The sequence below is a fragment of the Convolutriloba macropyga genome, chromosome 1, assembly GCF_964194025.1.
Source record: "Convolutriloba macropyga chromosome 1, txConMacr16.3, whole genome shotgun sequence".
Taxonomy (NCBI): Eukaryota; Metazoa; Xenacoelomorpha; order Acoela; family Convolutidae; genus Convolutriloba; species Convolutriloba macropyga.
The window spans coordinates 83,776,845-83,799,097 of record NC_134468.1 but is presented as its reverse complement, the minus strand read 5'-3'; the positions used below and the strand labels follow the sequence as shown (position 1 = coordinate 83,799,097).

At 35.9% G+C, this 22,253-nt stretch overlaps 2 protein-coding genes across 3 annotated transcripts in view; both read right to left on the bottom strand.

The window, feature by feature from the left end:
* Window positions 1-1,410: 1,410 nt before the first annotated feature.
* The window catches only part of LOC142343517 (beta-1,3-galactosyltransferase 9-like), a 106,650-nt gene continuing 85,807 nt past the window's right edge, over window positions 1,411-22,253 (bottom strand). Inside the window, exon 4 of one of the 2 annotated variants that reach the window (XM_075395181.1) lies at window positions 1,411-2,136. In XM_075395181.1, coding sequence (XP_075251296.1) covers window positions 2,066-2,136 — 71 coding nt within the window. In that variant the 3' untranslated portion in view covers window positions 1,411-2,065. The remainder of the gene's footprint in view (window positions 2,137-22,253) is intronic. The other variant, XM_075395182.1, reaches the window with a different exon arrangement.
* The window catches only part of LOC142343485 (uncharacterized), a 13,125-nt gene continuing 1,727 nt past the window's right edge, over window positions 10,856-22,253 (bottom strand). Inside the window, exons 2-7 of the mRNA XM_075395178.1 lie at window positions 21,095-21,257; window positions 19,287-20,291; window positions 17,539-17,774; window positions 15,655-16,144; window positions 12,464-12,766; window positions 10,856-11,977 (exon numbers count right to left, since the gene is read on the bottom strand). Of these exons, the coding sequence (XP_075251293.1) occupies window positions 11,276-11,977; window positions 12,464-12,766; window positions 15,655-16,144; window positions 17,539-17,774; window positions 19,287-20,291; window positions 21,095-21,257 (2,899 nt within the window). The 3' untranslated portion in view covers window positions 10,856-11,275. The remainder of the gene's footprint in view (window positions 11,978-12,463; window positions 12,767-15,654; window positions 16,145-17,538; window positions 17,775-19,286; window positions 20,292-21,094; window positions 21,258-22,253) is intronic.

The window sequence follows — 22,253 nt, the reverse complement described above, 5'->3', positions numbered from 1 at the left end:
AATAACTGGTTACATGACAATTTACCCGCTGCCAGAATACCCAATGTACAATCATACCAATGTATTCCTTTTGATCTTTTCGTTCAATTATTCGATTACAAATTAGCAGTTGGCACTACAACCATGTTTTATAACTTGCTCTCATGTTCGGTTACGGTACTTTATTACCAAATCCACTAATATTTATGTCCCCCACAATCTACCGAGGCATGGCCAAATGAACTAATTTTACAATTAAAACTTGGCAAATATATTTTTATTCTAAATAGTCTTTGAACAACAGAGTAAAATAATGGACCTTTTCTGCACCCCCCCCCCCCCCCACACCCACACTCCCGCCCTATATAGCCGTTATTTTTGCACCCCCAAATTGTAAGTTTTCGCGTATTGCAAAGCGATAATTGCATTTCATAACAAGAGTGTCTGGGTAGATTTCAGGCACTTTTAGAACATTTTCAAAAAAAAACTCGGAAATTGCCGAGCTCTTAATGTAGCTAGCTGATAACATCAAAAATGATCGAGCACAGAAATTATTATTGATGCGTACATTATATGCAACAAAGTTTTGTTGAAATACAATACTTTTAAACCATAGCAGAAATCCTCCAAAATTAAATGGCCAACAGTTTCTCAGCCAAAATCCTCTTATTTAGACGGCATTTAACAAGCCACATCATGTAATGACATTTAAAAAACACTACTGACATCTGAGATGCTTGGAGCTAAGACTAGAAGACAAAGAGTTTCTGAAAAAGATTAGCTTTTAAATAATTCAATTCTAAACTATTTAATGAGAAAATTATGGAAACAATTAAATATCATTCAGCACATAAAATAATTCAATCTTCACATACAAATGTAATTTTTCATATCACGCTGTGACAATTTACTAAAATAAAAAAAAAACAAAAGAATTTGTTTATAACCAAAGAATAAATTTTTAGCACTCCCTCGAAGCAAAGAACGAAGCACTTTTAAATGAGAAACGTTCACAACACGAAAAATTTTACGGACGGTCAGCTTTGAAGTTAGTTCCATAATTTTTGGTTTACATATCACACAATGTACCTAGGTAACCTACCAAAATTATTCAATTAAAATCCAGAAAAGGAAACTGAAACTTATGGAAATTAAGATTATGGAAATTAACGCAATCTGCTCTGACATAAAGAATACAAATGAAAAGATAAGAAAAGAATGCCATCATACCTTTTAGTAATGTTTTTGGCTGATTTGTTCATTTCATGAAATTTGTTTTTTAAGTCTCCAAAATTTTGAGAATATTAAATTATTTAGCTATGTTCAAATAAAAAAAATTGCTTGTAAAAACAACTGCAGAACTTAGAAAAGAATACTCTTTTCTGCTTTTAGTTTCACATTTTCAAAGTTGATTTTTGCTATTTTGAGAGATCTAAATTGCCTGAAGTCTTCGATTTTCCAGCTAATTATTTTGATACAGAGAAAAAAACGGTCGTCACTTTATTTTGTAACCAGCAGAAGAAGTCAAACTAGGGAAGAAAGTCAAACTAAGAGCTGGAGCATTGTCTGAGCTGGAAGTTTTTCCGACTGGAAAAGCCAACACTCCTAAAGCGGTTAATCTACGACAAATTCTCGAGAGCTCCAATGAACGCTTTCCGTTATCGAGACGTGATTATCTTCAGGTTGTTATCAAGTTGCCTGAAGTTGTATTCAAAAGTAGCTCTCCAATAAATGTTATAAAATTTCTTCATAATCAATTTTGCTAGTTTGTAAGAACTGCAGATCTATTCCCAAATATCTGTTCTGAAATTTAATGAGCTTTACGCTGACAGTGAACGTTGCCAGGTAGAACTTATACCTTTTCAGCGAAATTGCTTGCTTCTGTGAATACTTTAGCGCGTTTCAAGTTTACTAGTGATACAAGATGCCACTGTTCTTTTCTCCACTTTCTAGCGCTTTTGCGCTTGGGTCTCAGGAACCTATGTATGGTCAACTTTGCCGACTCAATTTGAACAACCTGCCTCTATCGTCGCAGGACGTTCGGGGTATACATCGGATACCAAAATTGATTTTTGGAGACCATTACTTATACACCGTGAACAAACAAATTGATCAGATCCCTTGTGTCATCATGAAGTAGAAGGGGCCTCGGAACAACTGCTTTCTTTCCGTATAATTTAAACGAAGGTGATAAAATGATACTGTAAAAAAGTTCTTCCGTTAAGAGCAAGCGCCCCTAGCAAGTGCCCCATAGCCAGAAGCTGACTTCCCTTGACTTTCGTCATTTTAAAAAGTGCTCGTTTCGTGTTTTAAGCATGGTTAAGTGACTCTGCAGAAGTCACTTCGAAATTCTGACTTAATATCTCGAAACGCTTCGCGGTTCTCGATAAACGCCAGGACTTCAAGCAGAGCATGCACTTTTAAACATCATTTGCAAGTCTTTGACTGCCAGAGGCCTAGCTGGAGAAACAGGGGTAAAACTGTCCAGGGACATCAAACTTAATCAATTTTTGGAGCAATTTTACATGATTCTGCTAGAACAAATTAGCTTCTAAACGCTTAAGCTTGGTCGGTTATGGATTTGAAAAAAGGAGTGCGACTTTGAGACGTAGTACACGTATTGGCGAACAGTGATTGCTATCAACTTCCGTCTGTGCCCCGTACTGACATTTTCTCTTCGGCCACGTTGATTCGAACACGAAATTTTAAGCACGAAATTCCCTTCAACATTTGATCATAATGCTAAATGAGCAAGGCAGGTTGTTGCTCAAGTTGATGGCGCAGTGGCCGATTCCTGCTGAAGACCTAGAAAGATGAGAGCAACTCAACGACAAATGTCAATTTTTTTCCCAACGGGATGAAAAAACTGACAGAGCTGTTCGTTTTGGAGAAAGTCTTTCTGGGGAAAAAAGTAGCGGAAAGAGATGCAATCACGTCATTTTGTAGATAATGTCAATGACGGGGTTAACCACTTTTGTGTTGACTCTAAAACTATGATGAAATCAGTATTGCAGGCTCTACCGGGTGGTGTTCTTCACGAGTGTTTTCATATTAATAAAACTAGTTGACGTTTTTCTGCCTAGCGTGGACAGGAATCTTGAACATCCACACCACATAAATGCAAGGTTCGAATGATCGTAATATATTTTAAAGAATACATATGATACAATTCAATTTCAAGTCACCATTGAAGGTATTTTTTTCGTGCATAAAGAAATCGATCCAAAAATTTCATTACAAAAGTTTTTTAAATGTCTGCTGAAGGCTGAGTCAACGCTTGATAGCAGAATTGCTTATGACACGTACAGAAAACTGGCCGTTATCATTGCGCAGCAAGATCATCAGTTGGATGAGTGGGTCACCACAAACCATGTGGCTATTCCTATTGTCAGTTTGAATGAATTCAGTCATTATCAGTTGAGAACGGTCTCATGAAAGGAGTTCAGTACATACTGGACTTTATAACCTCTTGCTTCAGAGTTTGTATTCGACCCATTTCTGTTAGAAGATGGGGTAACAGCTTTCTTACGATTATGACGTAACAAAAACCCACTGCATGCAAATCGAGAAAGCTACTGCAGAGATCTTGAACTCGTCCAAAGTAATTGGAAATCGGAAAAAATCAGAGCCCAGAAATTTTTTGCGAACCAACAAGTCCTAGATTTGAGCGAGCCACTAACTCCTGATAAGGTCAATGATTCATCACAATTTCGCTCTACATCTCAAAACAAGCCAGTTGATGTCCCCAGCATTATTCCTTTCCAGGTTTTGTGCGTGTGTATTATTCTTCTGCAAAGCTAACATTTTCATTGCAAATCAATTAGTAATTTTAGTTTCAGTTAACGTAGTTCGTTTTTAGAAGAATCAAGAGCTAGGAAAAGGAACTTCAAGTTTTACTTTTAAACAAATGAGCTTAAAAATATCAAACACAAACATAGGGAAGTATTATGGGTGCCCCCTTGTCATGTCTACCATGCAATGAAATTCTATATAACAGTTCAAAAAGATCTTTATAGAAACTAAATGGTTTTAATAGCCTGTCAAAACGTCAAAAACATGCTCTTTTGATCTCCAATAATTTTTACCAAATGCTTCAACTTAAGTGATACAAAACAGAGATACGACATTTACTTGTTTTACCAGAATGCTATCTGATATCTTTCTTGTGAACTCCTTTTTGTCAAAAAAACTGATTTATTCTACATTCTTACCTCCAAAGACAACTTTTTCACAATATTGACTTTTTGCATAAAGATTGAATAAAAATTAACACTACAAATTATTTGTCGACACCAGGTGACAAGAACGCAGTTCAAAAGCAAATGTTGCCGGTCTCTTATTAACACGAGCGACTATGCTCATAACAAAAATCATAGCATATAATTTCCATATCCCTTCAATGAACTCCTTTTGTTTGGTGTGTCATCAAAATTAATGTACAACTAAAGATCTTTCTTCAAATGTCTCCTGTGGCCATCATTCCAACGCCTGATAGCTGAATTGCTTATGCAACGTACAGAAAATTAATTGTTATCATTGTGCAGCAAGATTGCCACTTGGATGAGTGGGTCACAGTATATAACATGGCTGCTCCCATTGCCATGTTTGAATGGATTTAGTCATTTTTATTTGAGAAGGGTCTCAAGAAAGAAGCTCAGTACAAACTGAATTTTGTAACCTCTTCCGTCAGAGTCTCTATTTGACCTCGTTCAACTAGACGATGGGGTGAAAACATTTTTACAATTATGACAAAATTCCACTGCATGAAAATCGAGAAGGCCGCTGAAGAATTCTTGAATTCGTCCAACGTAATTGGAAACAGGAAAAAACAGAGCAACAATTCTTTGCGAACCAAAAAATCCTAGCAAGGTGAACAAGCCTGTTGATGTTCCGAGCATTATTCCTTTCCGGGATTTAATGTGCGCGTGTAAAACTCTACTGTAAAGCTAACATTTTTGTTGCAAATCAACTAGTTATTTCATTTTCACTTGAAGTACTTGATTTTTTGAAGTATCAATAGCTCGGAAAAGGAACTTCAAGTTTTAAATTTGAACAAACATGCTAAAAAAGGACTAATGAGTGCCCCTCCCTGGTCATGTCTACCATGAACAGAAGTTCTACATAACCGTTCAGAGATCTTTGTTTTAATTACCGCTATTTGATATTTGTGTGTGTGTTCAATATTCTTCTGTAAAGCAAACATTTTCGCTACAAATCAATTAATAAATTTATTTTCAGTTCACGTAGCTCATTTTTTGAAGTACTAAGATCTAGGAGAAGGAACTTCAAGTTTCACTATTAAACAAATATGCTAGAAAAGGCCTCAAACACAAACTTTGGCAAGTTTTATGAGTGCCCCGCCCTTGCCATGTCTACCACGCGCAGAAGTTCTACATGAAAATAAATTTGTTTTAACTGCCGCTAAAACATCAAAATATGCTGTTTTGATCTCCAAAAACTTTTTCCAAACTCTCAATGTGACACAAATAAGGAAAACGAGATTTCACGCTGAAATTCTGTTCAATACAGCAGAGTTTGCCTTAGTAGAGTTATTTTCAATTTTTGAAAAGAGCTTACAAAAAAATACTCAACACCAAACTACTCAAGCTTATGTTTTTACCGAACTACTACCTGATATCTTTCTTTTAAATTCCTTTTTGACAAAGAAAAACATTCAACATTGTTTACCTCGAAAATAAACAACTTTTTCATAAAAAAAACAAATTGAGTAAAAAATTAACACTAAAAATTACTTTAATCAGCAAAACAACCGATTCATCAGCAGTAACTTTACTATCGCAATTCCACATATAAAAAAATCCAGAGGCTTGCATTTTTATGGATGAAAACTTTTTATCATCAAAGAACTCAATAAAAAACGTTTACGTTAAATTTTAGACGAAATTTTATGAACCCAATATACCTTGCACGCCCCATTCGAACTTTTTATCATTATTTTCGTCAACTTTTGATTTAATCCAAACAAACATTTCCCTACACAGTAGTAAGTACATATAATCACTAACAAATGTTCAGACAAATTTTTGACCCCAAACTCTTCAATTTTTACAATTTTGACGTTATTTTGTCGCCTATTAATTGTCCTTCACCGTTTTTAGTTCAAAACCTTTACTGAAACTTCTAGGTTGAAAATATAAAGAGCTCTTAATTTTATCGCTGACATGTTAACTCAATCATGGGCATTGAAATCCCAAATATTTATTCCATTTTTGAGGTCTCAGACCAGCAAAACTGTAACACTTCTTACATTGGAACAAAGATACACGCCCTACCGGCAGATGAACTATTATCAAACGACAGACAGGACCTTTGATGCAAGCCAGTTGATGTTTTGAGCATTACTCCTTTCCGGGTTTTGTTGTGTGTGTTTAATATTCTTCTGTAAAGCAAACATTTTCGCTGCAAATCAATTAGTAATTTTATTTTCAGTTCACGTAGCTCATTTTTTGAAGTATTAAAATCTAGGAGAGGGAACTTCAAGTTTCACTATTAAACAAATATGCTAGAAAAGGCCTCAAACACAAACTTAGGCAAGTTTTATTAGTGCCCCGCCCTTGTCATGTCTACCACGCGCAGAAGTTCTACATAAGTTCAAAGAGATCTTTATAGAAATAAATTTGTTTTAATTGCTGCTAAAACATCAAAACATGCTGTTTTGATCTCCAAAAACTTTTTTCCAAACTCTCAATTAATGTGACACAAATAAGGAAAACGAGATTTCACGCTGAAATTCTGTTCAATACAGCAGGGTTTGCCTTAGTAGACTTATTTTCAATTTTTGAATAAGAACTTACAAAAAAATACTCAACACCAAACTACTCAAGCTTATGTTTTTGCCAAACTACTAACTGATATCTTTCTTTTAAATTCCTTTTTGAAAAAGAAAAACATTCAACATTGTTTACCTCGAAAATAAACAACTTTTGCATAAAAAAAACAAATTGAGTAAAAAATTAACACTAAAAATTACTTTAATCAGCAAAAAACCGATTCATCAGCAGTAACTTTACTATCACAATTCCACAGAAAAAAAATCCAGAGGCTTGCATTTTTATGGATGAAAACTTTTTATCATCAAAGAACTCCAAAAAAAAGTTTACGTTAAATTTTAGACGAAATTTTATGAACCCAATATACCTTGCACACCCCATTCGAACTTTTTATCATTATTTTCGTAAACTTTTGATTAAATCCAAACAAACATTTTCGTACACGGTACTAAGTACATTTAATCACTTTAACGAGGAATCAGACAAATTTTTGACCCCAAACTTCAATTTTTACAATTTTGACGTTATTTTGTCGCCTATTAATTGTCCTTCACCGTTTTTAGTTCAAAACCTTTACTGAAACTTCTAGGTTGAAAATATAAAGAGCTCTTAATTTTATCGCTGACATGTTAACTCAATCATGGGCATTGAAATCCCAAATATTTATTCCATTTTTGAGGTCTCAGACCAGCAAAACTGTAACACTTCTTACATTGGAACAAAGATACACGCCCTACCGGCAGATGAACTATTATCAAACGACAGACAGGACCTTTGATGCAAGCCAGTTGATGTTTTGAGCATTACTCCTTTCCGGGTTTTGTTGTGTGTGTTTAATATTCTTCTGTAAAGCATACATTTTCGCTGCAAATCAATTAGTAATTTTATTTTCAGTTCACGTAGCTCATTTTTTGAAGTATTAAAATCTAGGAGAGGGAACTTCAAGTTTCACTATTAAACAAATATGCTAGAAAAGGCCTCAAACACAAACTTTGGCAAGTTTTATGAGTGCCCTGCCCTTGCCATGTCTACCACGCGCAGAAGTTCTACATGAAAATAAATTTGTTTTAACTGCCGCTAAAACATCAAAATATGCTGTTTTGATCTCCAAAAACTTTTTCCAAACTCTCAATGTGACACAAATAAGGAAAACGAGATTTCGCGCTGAAATACTGTTCAAAACAGCAGGGTTTGCCTCAATAGACTTATTTTCAATTTTAATCTGAGAAATAAAATATATAGTCAACCCCAAATTACTCAAATTTACTTGTTTTACCAAACTACTACATGAAATCTTTCTTGCTTACCAGATAAAATTCCTTTTTGACCAGGAAAACCTTTATTATACATTTTCACCTCGAAAAACAACAAATTTGGCATCAAAAAATACATAAAAATGAGTAAAAAATTATTAAATATTACTCTAATCAACAACCGATTAATCAATAATAATATTTCTATCACAATTCTACATATCTAAAAATTTCATAGACTAGCCTTTTTACCGAGGAAAACTTTTCAACTCTTTATAATCAGAGAACTCCAATACAAATAATATGTTGTTTCTGACGAAATCTAATGAATGCAAAAAATACCTTGCACGCTCAATTCGAACTTTGTCCATCATTAATTTCGTAAACATTTCATTAACCCCCAAAACACACATTTTTACAAATTTTTTTTAGAAATCACTAACAAATTTTTAGACAAATTTTTGCCCCCAATATCTTCAATTTTTTATATAATTTTCACGTTAATTTGTCCCCTATTAATTCAGATTCACCATTTTCAGTTCCAAATTTTAATTGAAGCTTCTAAGTCTGAAAAAGAAAAAGCTTTCAATTTTATCACTGACTTGTTAATTCAAACATATGCGTATTCAAACCCAACATTATTTCCACTTTATTGGTCTCAGACTCGCAGAACTATGAAATTTCTTACATTGGAACATACACCTACACATACAAATACCCTTAGCTGAACTGCTCTCGAACGAGAGGCGCGGGCAGTTTAATTTAGTGTGCACCTTAGAAAAATTCTTTACGGCTGCAAACACCGACCTAATCGGGGTTTGAACCAGCGACCTGCAGGATAGCAGTTTGACATCTTAACAACTAAGAGCTGCTCTAAAACGACAGGAGGGGGCAATTTGACTAAGTGTGCAGCTTAGAAAATTCTTTACCACTGCAAACACTCCAAGCTCATCGGGGTTCGAACCAGCGAACTGCAGGATAGCAGTTTGACAGCTTAAATACTAAACTATAAAGGCTGTATCATCCACCGATCACAATTGCTATATTAGCGAAAACCCATGAGAGCGATTGAGATCACTTTAAATGGAGAAGTGACGCGTGAAAAAGTCACATGAGAAATCAAAGGATGTTCTAGAACAAAAGCGTAAAAAAGGTCAAGCAAAATTTGCAGAACGACACACACGTTTATAATAATTGCCTCAAACTTCGTTCAAAAGCAAATAAAATCTGATCAAATTTGGACCATCTTACCATTCCTCAAAAAAAATCTATCAGATTAGTCACTTGTTTTTTTAGGATGACAGTTTATCCCCGCCAAAATTCTTTCCCGGCCACAAACCATTTTCAAAACTTTTTTGAACAGGGTTGCCAAAAAAACCATGCTGGAATTATTGCAGGGGTATGTGCCCCGCCATTATTCCCCATTCAAAAGCTGGCATTTCCACTACTACTGACCTCACATCTCAAATATCTATCTAGCTAAGAAAGTTACTTCAGACTGTTTGAGCTCATGCTACATCAAAATTAGTCGCGTGGCTGACAATTAAAAACCTTGTTAATTCCTCTATAAAAAATAAGAAAATGCAAATGGTAATTAGGCAATGTACAGTTATGAATAAATCACCAGGTAAAACTTTAAAAAACCATTAAATAGGTTATTTAAAGAACTGGACCTTACTTTAGCAAAAGCAAGCTTAAAGATTTTTGCACAATTTTAATGTCCACTGTGGATAAATACAATGTAATTAACAATTAAAGTCGAATGCTTTCAATGCATTCTTCAAATCAATTACTTTCAGGTCCTTCAAAAAATCATTCCAAAAATCTTTAAATTCTTTTTTCAAGGATGCTCTCGAAATGGTTTTAAGATATTAAGACGCAATCTATTATAAATTGAAATGGCTTGTGCTAGAAAGAATCAGCTAAAAACTTAGTTGTTTTCTATATGAAAAATAATTTTCTTTGATGTCTTTTGCTTTAGTCTCATGGTAGAGAATTTCACTTTTATATGCTGGAATATCGTTGCTGAGTAAGCGAAAAGAAAACAAATTGGCAACGATATTTTAATAGAAATGAAACTGATCAGATTTTATTTTGATTTTTGAAGCCCTGTGTACCGATCGTTCTTTCTATTAAAACAAGTTTTAATTCGCCAATTCAATTGTTTTTCCAATGTTGCTATTAAAGTTTATTGAAACCCCACCGAAACAAAAGCTCAATAATGTACATAAATTATTACAGTTGCATTAAGTAATATAATTTTTGATTTCTCCGTTAATCTTTTACTTATTATACCCAAAACTTTTATTCCACGAGCCATTCTATGAGGTATCTTTCGCATTCTCCATCAAACTTTAGTTTGCTATCAATAAGTATGCAACGATACTTCATACTAGTTGATTCTGATATTTTTCGTTGTCGACATTCAAAACGATATTTGTCAACCTCCTCTTGTTGCTGAACATTATATACTCTGCCATTTGTTTGCTAACCATTAATTGTGACTTTTTTAATATAGATAATTTTAAAAGTTATGTTCAAGTTGCGTTTTGACGAAATTTCATCAATATTGGATATAAAAAGAAATGTGTCGTCTTCATACTAAACGACCGTACAGATTTGTTCTATAATCTTTGCTATATCATTCATGTAAAAGTTGTATGACAGAGGACCTAAAATAGTACCTTGTGGAACACCTGTTTTCAATGTTATTGATTGAATTCCGTTTAGGTTCAACTCTGGTTTAGAACAACTGTGTTCTGTTACTCAAATAATACTCAATTAAAATGGTAGCGTGCTCGTCAAAATCTATATTTCAAAGTCTCCGTGAAACTATTTTGTGGCTTATAGACTCAAAAGCCTTAGAAAGATCAAACACACATGTAACCGTGTTTCTCCTGTTTAGTTCTAATCTAATTTATTCTGTAGATTTTAAAGAGCCACTCTTGAACTACGATCGCACAGTTGAAAACAATTATATTCGTCAGAAACTATAAGATCTTTTGCCGTTTTTTCCTCTCATTCCCTCTTTAAGCACATTTTCCTCCGGCCATTTAAAATAAAATTGCACTCCAATTAGTTAGATTATGTCTCGATAAGATGTCTTAATCAAACTGTCGAGAGTAAAGGCTATAGCTGACCGTAAAATTAGAATTCAAATTACGATCTGCTGGTGAAACACTGAAGCAAATGTCATTCAACGCAAATAAGCACCAATGAGTCGCCATTTTTTGTAAATATAAACCTCCAAATTTAGCTGATAGGAGTAGACTCCTCAAAAATCGATTGACAGGATTCCGACACATTACTCATGCTCTCCGATGTCGCCGAACTCGTAGATGTAATTTGATTGGCTGAGAAGCTGCTTTGGCTGTTCGTGTTAGCTCCACGGTTCATTATGCTAGGAACGCGAAGCTTAGATTGCAATGCCGTCAACTTGTTAACTAAGAAGGTGAAGCCAAGAGACTTGCAGGCTTCAACCAAATCAATTGTGGAAGCCGTAGAAATGTACAGTCTATGCCAAAATATCAACATCAGTTCTTTCTGTCGAGCAAAGTTATAGCTAGCCGAAACCGAGTCTCGAATTGAATCGATTTGAATATCTGACATTCCTAATCGTTTCGCAAATTGTCTCCAATTTGTGCGACTCAAACTCGGCAAAATTTCGTCAAAGTAGCGAGTGAACGTCGGGTCAAACTCCACAGGCTGAGGGATCAAAAGTGACGTCGGCAGTCGCTCAGTTGTGTTCATGTAAGGGCAACTCAACCCAAGGTCATCGATGTCATCAGCAGTATCGAAGTCTTTCAAGTTGAAAAAGATCTGTTCCCACGGATATCGCTGCATTTCGTTCAATTGCTTGTTTGGGAATCTTTTCAGACAATGTGGACAAATCAGCTGCAGTTCGTAGTTGAGACCAGGGTACTCCAGGAACAGTTTCAGCAACGTCTCCACTACCTGAAAGGAACGAATCGTGGTAACAGATTGGCCACTGAGCAACTCTAGAGAAACCAATTATGTTTAAATTAGGAAATGCAGTGATGTCAATACCTCTGGTACCAATATATTGGAACTTTTTCAGTTTAAATGCCTACGGGACAATTTTTCGAGGTTGTCCAACCAATGGTATTCGGAAGAGCTTTGGGTACTTCCCCGATACATTAAGGACCCCTCTATTGGAAACTACATATTATGGTACAATAGCACAGGATACAGGTTTGCCAATAGTATACTCAAACCCAGCACGTCGGAAAGTAATCAATAAAGAATAACTCACATCAAAGACTTTACAGTTCAGTTGGTATCATTATGCAAGTTTGACTTTTGCAAATTAACATGAATTGATAGCAAACCAAAGCCTCAGCTAGAAAAACTTCCCAGCTCGCCTTCTTAATAATAACTTATGTTAGAAAGGCAAACGTCAGGGGAATAATTAATAAGAACCTTGATGATGATAGTCCACATGACATGAGAGTATACAATTTCACTCTTTGAAGAAATGGACAAGCACGGCAGTCCCGTCTTCCCACTACTGTTCGAACCAGCAGAACCCTTCACCCCACTATTCTCCTTGTTACTTCCAGAGCTATTCCCACTCCCCTCCGATTCCGCCACTTTAGACATGTTGTCCACTTCAATCAGGAGAGGCAGTGAGTCCATTGTTGCAGAGAGACGCCCACGCCAGTCGTCTCTGAAGTCCACGCAGTGATGCAGGGCTACACTCAGTCGGTGGAAGATGGAGAGAACCTGCAACATTGAAGAAACCCATTTAATGAGAGATAAATACATAAACCGACTAATGTCGGAAGAATTGCTCTCGAACGACAGACGGGTGGAAAAAACATTTGACTACGACGGGACTTTTTGCACTGACCTCCCGATCCATAACCATCTACACTGCCGACTGTGCTATTTGGCCCTTATGTTTGCTGCGCTGCATCAGACTTTATATTAGCAACAAGCTTTACTTCGGAGTGAGAGCAATAGAGATCACTCAAAAATGAAGAACAAAAGCGTGAAAAAGTCACTTGAGAAGTCAAAGAATGTTCTAGAAGAAAAGCGCAAAATGGTCAAGCAAAACATTTGCATTAAAAAGGACCAACACGTTTACAATAATCGCTATGAATTTCGTTCAAGAGTAATTAAAAAGATATACAGTCGCTGAAAACCTGAAACAATCTAAAAAACCTTTTTATGAGATCACAACCGTTTACTTAGTGTATATTAGACTACTGATTTTCGATGTTATTAATAGATTGATATGAGGCCGAAGGGCACCATGAAGAGAACCATTAAAAACAAGTGTCAAAAAGCAGTAGTCTTATGAACTTAATTTACAGATGTACATGACAAAAAAGCGTCCATAAATTCAACAATCCAAGCCAATTAGCAGATACGGCCATATAAAGGGATATAAAGTAATGTACATACGTAAATTAAGCGATTTTAAGGGAAAAATGTGCACAGCTGCCTTTTGGCGAAGCTAGTTATGATTAGACTGAAACTAGGCGGAAGGGCACAGAGTAAAACATAAATAACGAGTGTCGAAGACAGTAGTATAATATGTTTAATTTACAAGTTTTCGTGTTCTTTGCATGAAGTAATATAGCTGTCCGACGAACAAAACTGGTCATCTATTACTGGAGAGTTTAGATAAGTTGGTATTAGTTGACGTATCAAGCACCTGTCTTGCTGGATTGCCGACGAAATATTCAGTGTTAATGACCAGTTTTGATCGTAGTACTGCTGTGCTTACGAATACAAAAATCAACGCATCTATAAATTAAAACATGATTTATGATTATCTAGTTACTTAATGATATTTAAACGATGATTTATTAGCTAAAATAAGATTTAAGAACAAAGGCCACCTTGAAAAAACACAAACCGACCACTGTCGGAAGAATTGCTCTCGAACGACAGGCGAGGCAATTTTATTCAGGGGCTGTAGCCTAGATAAAATTTTCTTGATGGGTGCAAAAATAGTTGCCCACGCCGGGATTCGAACCATGGACCTCCCAATCCATCACCTGAAGCACTGCCCACTCGGCTATCAGGTCCTTCTTTCTTCTATGCTGCAATCGATTTTACAAAGCTTTATTTCAGAGTGAGAACAATAGCGATCACTCAAAAATGAAGCACGAAAGCGTGAAAAAGTCACTTGATAGGTCAAAGAATGTTCTGGAACAAAAGGGCAAAAACAGCCTAGCGAAAAAGTTGCATAAAAATACCAACAAGTTAACAACAATTGCTACGAACTTAGTTCGAGAGCAATTAAACAGAAAGAGACCGAACCTCTCCAAAACCATGCACGAATTCAAGAACATGAAGACTGAAAGTAACTAATTCAATTGGATTCTATCAACTTTTGTGTGGACAAAAATATGAAACTAACATAGCCGTCAGATTGCCGGAATTGCTGCGAAAGAATAGACTTGCGTGCCGTATAATAGAGATAGAAACAGATGAAGATCTAAATTGAAAAAAAATCGACGCCGCTCAAAAAGCGAGGTAAAAAACTTTCAGCAAATTAATTAATAAAGCTTGTTAAAATTTATTCCACAGAAGTCTTTTATTAGGGACCTTTACTGCACCTTCCTTTGACCTTAAACTAATTCAAATTAAACTTAGGTCTTAAAGTGCAGAAGTCATTTTATTGAGTGGGGTAAGTCACGTATGATCAAAATCTAATCACACAAATGTTTTTAAAACAATTGCTAGAGAGAGAGAGAGAGAGAGAGAGAGGGAGAGAGAGAGAATGAGAATGAGAAATGACATCACGCGCGCGAACGCCGTTAGTGAGAGGAAGAAGTCAGTCAGAAAATTGGGCGTTTTCAGCTTTGCTGTGTGAACAAATGTAAAACGAAAAAGAGCGTCAGACGACGAAAAAAACAACATAACAGGACAAGTCCTGAAGTACAATTCAAAGAATTTCCAATGACTAAACAACAAACTAGACCTAGAACTGACTTTGAGTGAAATGGAAAAAAACATTTCTAAAAAAGACAGATATAAAATAGAAAAAAACTGAAAATCAATGTCAAAATGCCGCATGTGAACAAAAAACCACTACCCAGAAAGCGAATTTTTGTTCAAACACCGTTTTCTCACTACTTTAAATTAAGAGCGAAAAAATTTCACGCTGCAAAACCACTCGCGTTTTCGCTCCACTTCCTGTTTTGGCGTGACCAAAGTCACTACTCCAATTTGACTTCAAAAATCATGAAAATGTGTGAACAGATCTTTAAAAAACGACAGCGCCCCAATACAATTCAACTTCTTTGAATTGTAAAAAACCAAGAGCACCGCAATATAGCTCCGCTCAGCTTACTGCTTCGCAGCTATAATAAATTCGATTGCAAGCGATCGGTCGTGCCAGGGCACTAAGTCCCTCGGGCGATTAAGATTTCATTCTAACATATACTTAAGGTCCTGCGGGCTTTACCTATTTATCCCGTTTTTGAGGATGAGCAAATGGTGAGACGAACAGTAGATAGTACGAAAAATATCACAAAAATACCAACAGGACAAATATAATTGCTACAATTTTCGTTTGAGAGCAATTAACAAAAACTGGCAAATGCCTTCAAATGAACATTTTTGTTCAAACGCAACTGGAGTGAAATTTAACTCACATCAGTGAAGTTTTTGAATATGCAGACCACTTGCAGTTTGTATAGCGAACTCCTCAAGTATCCCGGCCAGAGCGTCATTACTCGTGACTTATCACCACCCCCCGCTTGTATGGGTTCTTGTGGGCTGTACTCCTGGGCAATGTACCAGGGAAAGAAATATGAACTTTTGTACTTCATTTTGGACGAATTGTCTTCGTGGTAATAAACATCATCCGGTAATGCTGTGTATGAGAAGACTCTTTTGTGAAGATTGTGTTTGCTTCTCTTGGATGGTGGAACAACCGCTTCATCTGATTGGCTGCTAGATCGGCCAATGAATGAGGCGCGTGAGAATTTGTTGTTTTTGTCTCTTCGGAACAGTGATGACCTTTGTTTGGAGACGTATTTGTGGTTACTGCGATTAATTGATGATGGCTGTTTTGTATTCAGAGCGGACGATCGAACATTGCGAGACTTGGTTACTTCTTTAATATTACTTGCATCCACTTTCCTTTAAAAAAACACACAAATTAGGAAGCAGCAAACAAACCCACTAACGTGAGACAAATTGCTCTAGAACGACAGGCGGGGCCATTTAATTCAGAGGGGCCATTTAATTTAGATCACCCTAGAGAAATTTTGATGGTTGGAAAAATTCCAACCATGGAGGGGTTCGCATTGATCTCCAGGGTACAATCGCTTATATTTGATAAGATTTAATTTCTGAATGCGGGCAATTTAGATCACCCAAAAATCAAGAAGCCGAGCCAACCGAGAAGTGAAAAAAAAACAGTTAAAACAAAAATTCTGCATTAAAAAGACGCACACGTTTACAAGATTTGATTCAAACGCCGTTCGAGAGCAATTTAAAAGTAATCGCTATTTAAAAGTGATTTATAACTTGTTTTTATTTACCCCTGCTCCAATTGCACAAATTATCAATGTGTATTAAATTATCAATTTGTATTGGAATGACATACTCGTTTCACATTAAATCAGCTTCGACCAGAGCATATTCCATATGGCGCTAGTGAAAATGGCAGACGTAACAAAATATAGAAATTTTACTGCTGGCCAATCACAATTGAGACAATACGAATGTTGTTTTCTGATTGGCTGATAGCTCAACAAAATCTCCATGTTTTAAAATAGGATATGCGTGTCAACGTAAAATTGTTCAGAAATCGCGATAAGCCGAAATAGAATAATTATATATTTTTGGGGCAAACTGGTCTCACATTCGGTTGTGATAGATTCATATCAAGTCCCACGGGCCGTTGAGGCATGGCCATGGCCCGCGAGGCATGGCCAGATGCGGTAAAAATAATAATCTAGCAATAGGCTTTGTCCAATTTAGGCTAATTGAACGCAATATATGTTTATATTATACGCAATATAATAAAGGTACAGTATTTAAAATTTCTGAACAAATCACATTCGTTGAAATTTCTACATTTTGGTACGTCTATTTGTTAAGACGTCACCATTCCATATCACTATATTTTCAAATACACTAGTTTAGGTTGTTAGTAGTTAGTTAGTGTGGTGCCGTGAATATTAGCCGAAAGGAAAATTAGCCGAACGGAATATTAGCCGAAATAGAGATTTTAACCGATCAGATTTGAGAACGGTCGTGATACTTTGTTCGGTTGTGATAGATTCATATCAAGTCCCATAGGCCGCTGAGGCATGGCCAAATGCGTTATCTTCATGTATAAGCGAATTAGATAATTGCGCGTCCCACTTATGTTTGCTTACAGCAATTATCTTATGCAATTAATTTTTCTAATTGTCCTTCTTTTGACTTTTCGGCTAATTTTCACGTCGGCTAATATTCCGGACACCAGTTAGTGTAATAGTTAGTTAGTGTAGTAGTTAGTTAGTTTAGTAGTCGGTTTCAGGTACCTTGCGACGTGCAGATTCCTCAACAGAGCTGCGAAATAGTTGAAATCTACCGAGTCCGCTTCCGGAACAGAGTCCCTCATCAGTTGCACCAGCATTTCCTCAGTAATGACTCCGTGTTGCTTCAACTCCCCTCTAGTGGAGTGGATCTCGAAGGGGGAAAACTGCTGAAGACAAGGGTCGTCTTTCCTCTCCAACAGGTGGATGTCTAGCACCGAGTTGAAGAAATCGATCAAAGTCTAAAATGGAAGTAAAAGGTAAAAACGGTTCAGGTTGAATGATTGGTGTGAATTAGGAGATCAAGGATGAAAAAGTTGGTCCAAAAAGTTGTCAGCCAAAAAACCGATTGTACGAAAAATCGAATAAAGACCAGCAGGTCTAAAATAATTGCTACAAACTATGTTTTAAGAGAAATTAAGGACATTAATTTTTGGAAAATTTTTTGACAAAAATCAGCAGAATACTGACAGGAAATAAATGACAAAAGAAAGAACCGACAGACGTGTCATTGGCTTCTAAATTAACAAAAGTTTCAAACCATTTAGGTTCGTCAGATTTTTAACATTCAATGTAGTGTCCCTCAAGGATCTGTGCTGGGTCGTCTTTTGTTTTAGTTAAACATTAATGACCTCACTTCTAAATGCAACAATTCAAAATTTTGCCTCTTTGCAGATGATACATTTTTTTTAAATCGCGAACTTCTGATGTCTATAGATTTGGAGAGTCTTAAACAATGGTTTGATGCAAATAGGTCAGTAAAAGAAAACTTGGAAATTGTCAATTTTGGAAGAATTTGATCAAGAAGAAAACGTTTCTACATTTCGATCACCACTAAAATGGCAGAGTTGTGTTAAATAGCTTGGCGTAAAAATTGACCAAAAACTTGAATTTCAATGATCAAAAAATTAACGGTGTTGTTAAAAGATTGAACCAATTTTGCGGATGTTTTTTTATCTTAGTCAGTCATTTTGAACAGAAACAATTGTATGTTTTATCTAACTAATGTCGAACCAACAATGCGATATGCTTTGATTGTTTACGGTGCCACGACAAAAACTAAATTGAACAAGATTTCATTAGCTCAGAGATGACTGCTGAGGGTAATTATTGCAGCAATCATGATGATAGTTTATCCTCAGATTTGTATAAAAGGCTGTGCTTTAATTTCGATTCTTGTTGATATACAAACTGAGTACATAATTGATTGACATTTATAACTCATCGACGAATTGAATTATTATAGTAAAAACAGTTAAAATTGTTACAAGTAGACAACAGAAAACACCCAAAAAAAGTTTTGCTAAGACAACTATTAGTTGTCACAGAACAAGAAATATAATGATGTTCTTTTTTGTTTTCAAATTTGTTTAACAGATAATCTACAATTATTTTTACGCGCGGAATCCGCGTGGCAGGTTCACTCCCAAATTATTGAATAAAAATCAAAGTGACACTATCCCAATACTCCAACCCTGCAAAAATGAACGATTTAAATCATGAACTGAAGCCCCTTGAGCATTTTCGGTGAAAGGTACGCGTATGGACTAGTAAGCATCTATGAGCGCTACACTGAGAATTTAAGGTCTCGGGTTTCACCGCTTTATTCCGTTTTTAGGACAAATAGTTCAATCGGTCAGACAAAAAAACGCTCAAATTAAACTCGCATACAAATACCAACATAACCCATAAGCTTGCTACAAATTTTGAATTATAGAAATTCATGAGTAATTAGTCAGGAGGATTCTGGTCACCTTTGGATCATGAAAGAGACACTGCCTCAAATGAGCCACTCGGTCAAATACACAAATGACTCCGTAGATATTCAGATACTGCACGACTTCTTCCATTTGGGCCCCGTTCACTCCTATCTGCACAGCTGGCTCCATTATGTCATTCCGATTCAAATACAATCTTCCCGAATTCTTCTTCCTGTAACTCGTGATCAATTTTTCTAATGTTTTCCACGAACTCTGGATTTCGTCCTGCAAATTGCACGCAAAAAACTCTTCGCTGTGAGTCAACTCTTTCAGAAACACCAGCAATATCTCGCCGCATTTTTCGTTTTTGGAAATTTTCCAGCTAACTTGCTTTTTATTCGATCCCGTTGATGAATAATTTGTTAAAATTTTAGGAAGACTTTTGCATAAATTTTGCAGGAAATTAATTCTGTAGCTTGTCCACAACTCAAACCCATGCTCTTTGCGCAATAACACCAACCTCTCAATCTCTTCCACAAGTTTGCTAGTAGAAATTCTGATATAATTTTTAGCTAAATTTTGTAAATCTGAAAAATTTTTATCGAATTGCAATTTTGTAATTGGTGAACGGGCACCACGTGCTACATAACAAGGTAGAAGTAAAATGATTGCATCCGGAATGACAGTTTGCACTAATTGAACGTAGGCAAGGACCGAGTTCCGAAACGTCGATGACTTGTATCTATCCATCTGAACACAAATAATGTAGAGCGCATTTCTAGTGAAGAAAAGCTGACTAAGCAAACTGTACTCCTCTTTCCCGCTGAACTTGAACACGGTCAGTGATAGATTGTCTAACACGTTGTTGCTATAATGAGCGAATTTTTTCTTTATTGTTGTAGAATGATTAGCACTTGGAGACGAGGGTGGGGCGGCATTGGTACCCTGTCGCCCCGACAAGAAGTTGAACAGGTCGGTTTTTCCTGAACCACTAGCACCGAGGATGAATATCTTGATAGCACGGTTACAAGGCTCGTACAGCTGTTTTTTAAGGCAGTCCTGAAAATACCAACCAAATAATCAAATAGCAATCAAAATCCTATGTTAAATAAAAAGATATAACGAGATATACAAAAAGATATATAGATATAAAAAGAGATAAATAAAAAGATATACATTTTCAGAAACACATACTGTAGCTTTTTTAAATGGGCCATATTTACATACCTTTAAAAATTGACAAATTTACATACCTTTTCGCAGCAAATCTTTTTAATGACCATTAAAACAATCTTAGCGGAATCAAAACTCTCATCGATTTTAACGGCGAACTTCAGAACAAGTTTTGCCGAACGAATCTAACTAGAAAACTGTCAATCAGTTGAAATGATGCTGTTTTTGTGTAGCTCCAAAATCTCATTAATGTTCGGTTGTTTCACAAACTGATTGGCTATGGATGAAACAACCTGCAAATTGTCGTAAAAGACCCACTATAGACCTCCTTGACCTTCATTCCAATTGAAAAAAAGCAAAGAATAAACATATATAAATTGACCACCTGTTCTTTTCAAAAACTCTTCGGGTTATATTTATGGTGTAATTGTTATATGAAACGTAGGAAAAAGCAATAAAAGAAAAGAGCTCTGTAAAAATTGATGTTTAAGATGAAAAGTTCAAAACCTCTAATCTTCAAAATTAGAGCACTTAAGTCTAGGGCACTTAACATGTACCATATTGATCTTCAATTAGTAAAGCTTCTAAAAATTAAGTTCATAAGTGACTGCAGAAATGAAAAGTACGATGAGATCAATAATAGCCTCGCTATCGCTTCGCGGGTATTAATAAACAATGAGGGAACTTGCCTGAAAAGCTTTGATGGCATCGATGCCGTGCTCACATATGTGTTTTGGAGGTTGTATGATGGGATTGTTGACGACATTGATCTCCTCAAGAGAGACCATGTTGCTAATGTTACCAGGCAACACCTCCAGGTTGTTATTGCTAAGGTCTATCGCTCTCAACTTCCTAAAACATCACAAATGTCCTTTCCTACAAGCATTAGTTAACAAAATTAAACATGGTAAAGCATACTTACTTAGTAAATAATATATACCCATAGTAAAATTTTGAATTGTAAGGGGGGGTTTCTACATGAACGAAACTAAGATCATGGAAAAATTAAGGGCATTGTGTCAAAAATTGAATAACTGCTCCCTTCGGCTGGTGATCTTGTATTCATCTCAAGTTGAGATAAGGCGCATACGAACTGGAATAATGTTTGTGACCAAACATTAAAAAATGCAGTTTCCCCCACTTTGCAGTTAAAAGCAAATGCAACTTCACTCACACTTCAAAAGACGAAAAAGCACACTTTGAAACAGAAGTGATTGTTTCAATAAAATATGCGATAAATTGATATTGCGTACTATCAGAAACTAATATATAAGTGAGACGACCACTAGCATGGGAGAGCAATGGCGTATTTTATTTCCTAAAAAAACCAACTAACTAGTTAATGATACACTTTTCCGCCAAAAGCTGACATAATACATGCCAGAATAGCCAGTTCATAACTTATATTTGACCTTTGGTTAAAATTATCGCTAAAACGTCTGAATAACTGTACAGTATATCAGATTTCTCCATCCTTCTTCATATGTTAGACCGCTGATCAACGTCGGACGAATAGCTCTCGAACGACAGGGGAGAATCTTTCTATGGTCGCTTCATTAAGGCGGCGCGTGAGGCATGGGGGTTGTACCGTGCTTTAGGTATTCACTGAAGGTTTTAAATGGATGTAATTAGAGCTTATTAAAGACCACTTGAATGATCTTAATTGAAAAAAAGGAACTATTTCAAGGAACTTTTGAATTAATTTTAAGTCGGAACTATAGAGCAGACCTGATTAGAATTGTGGATGAGCTTAAAAAAGGGGTATCCAAACCACATAAAATTTCCCTTTACACGGGGAATTTATGCCTAAATATCACAGATGGGGAGTGTAAGTAGTTATATGTAAGC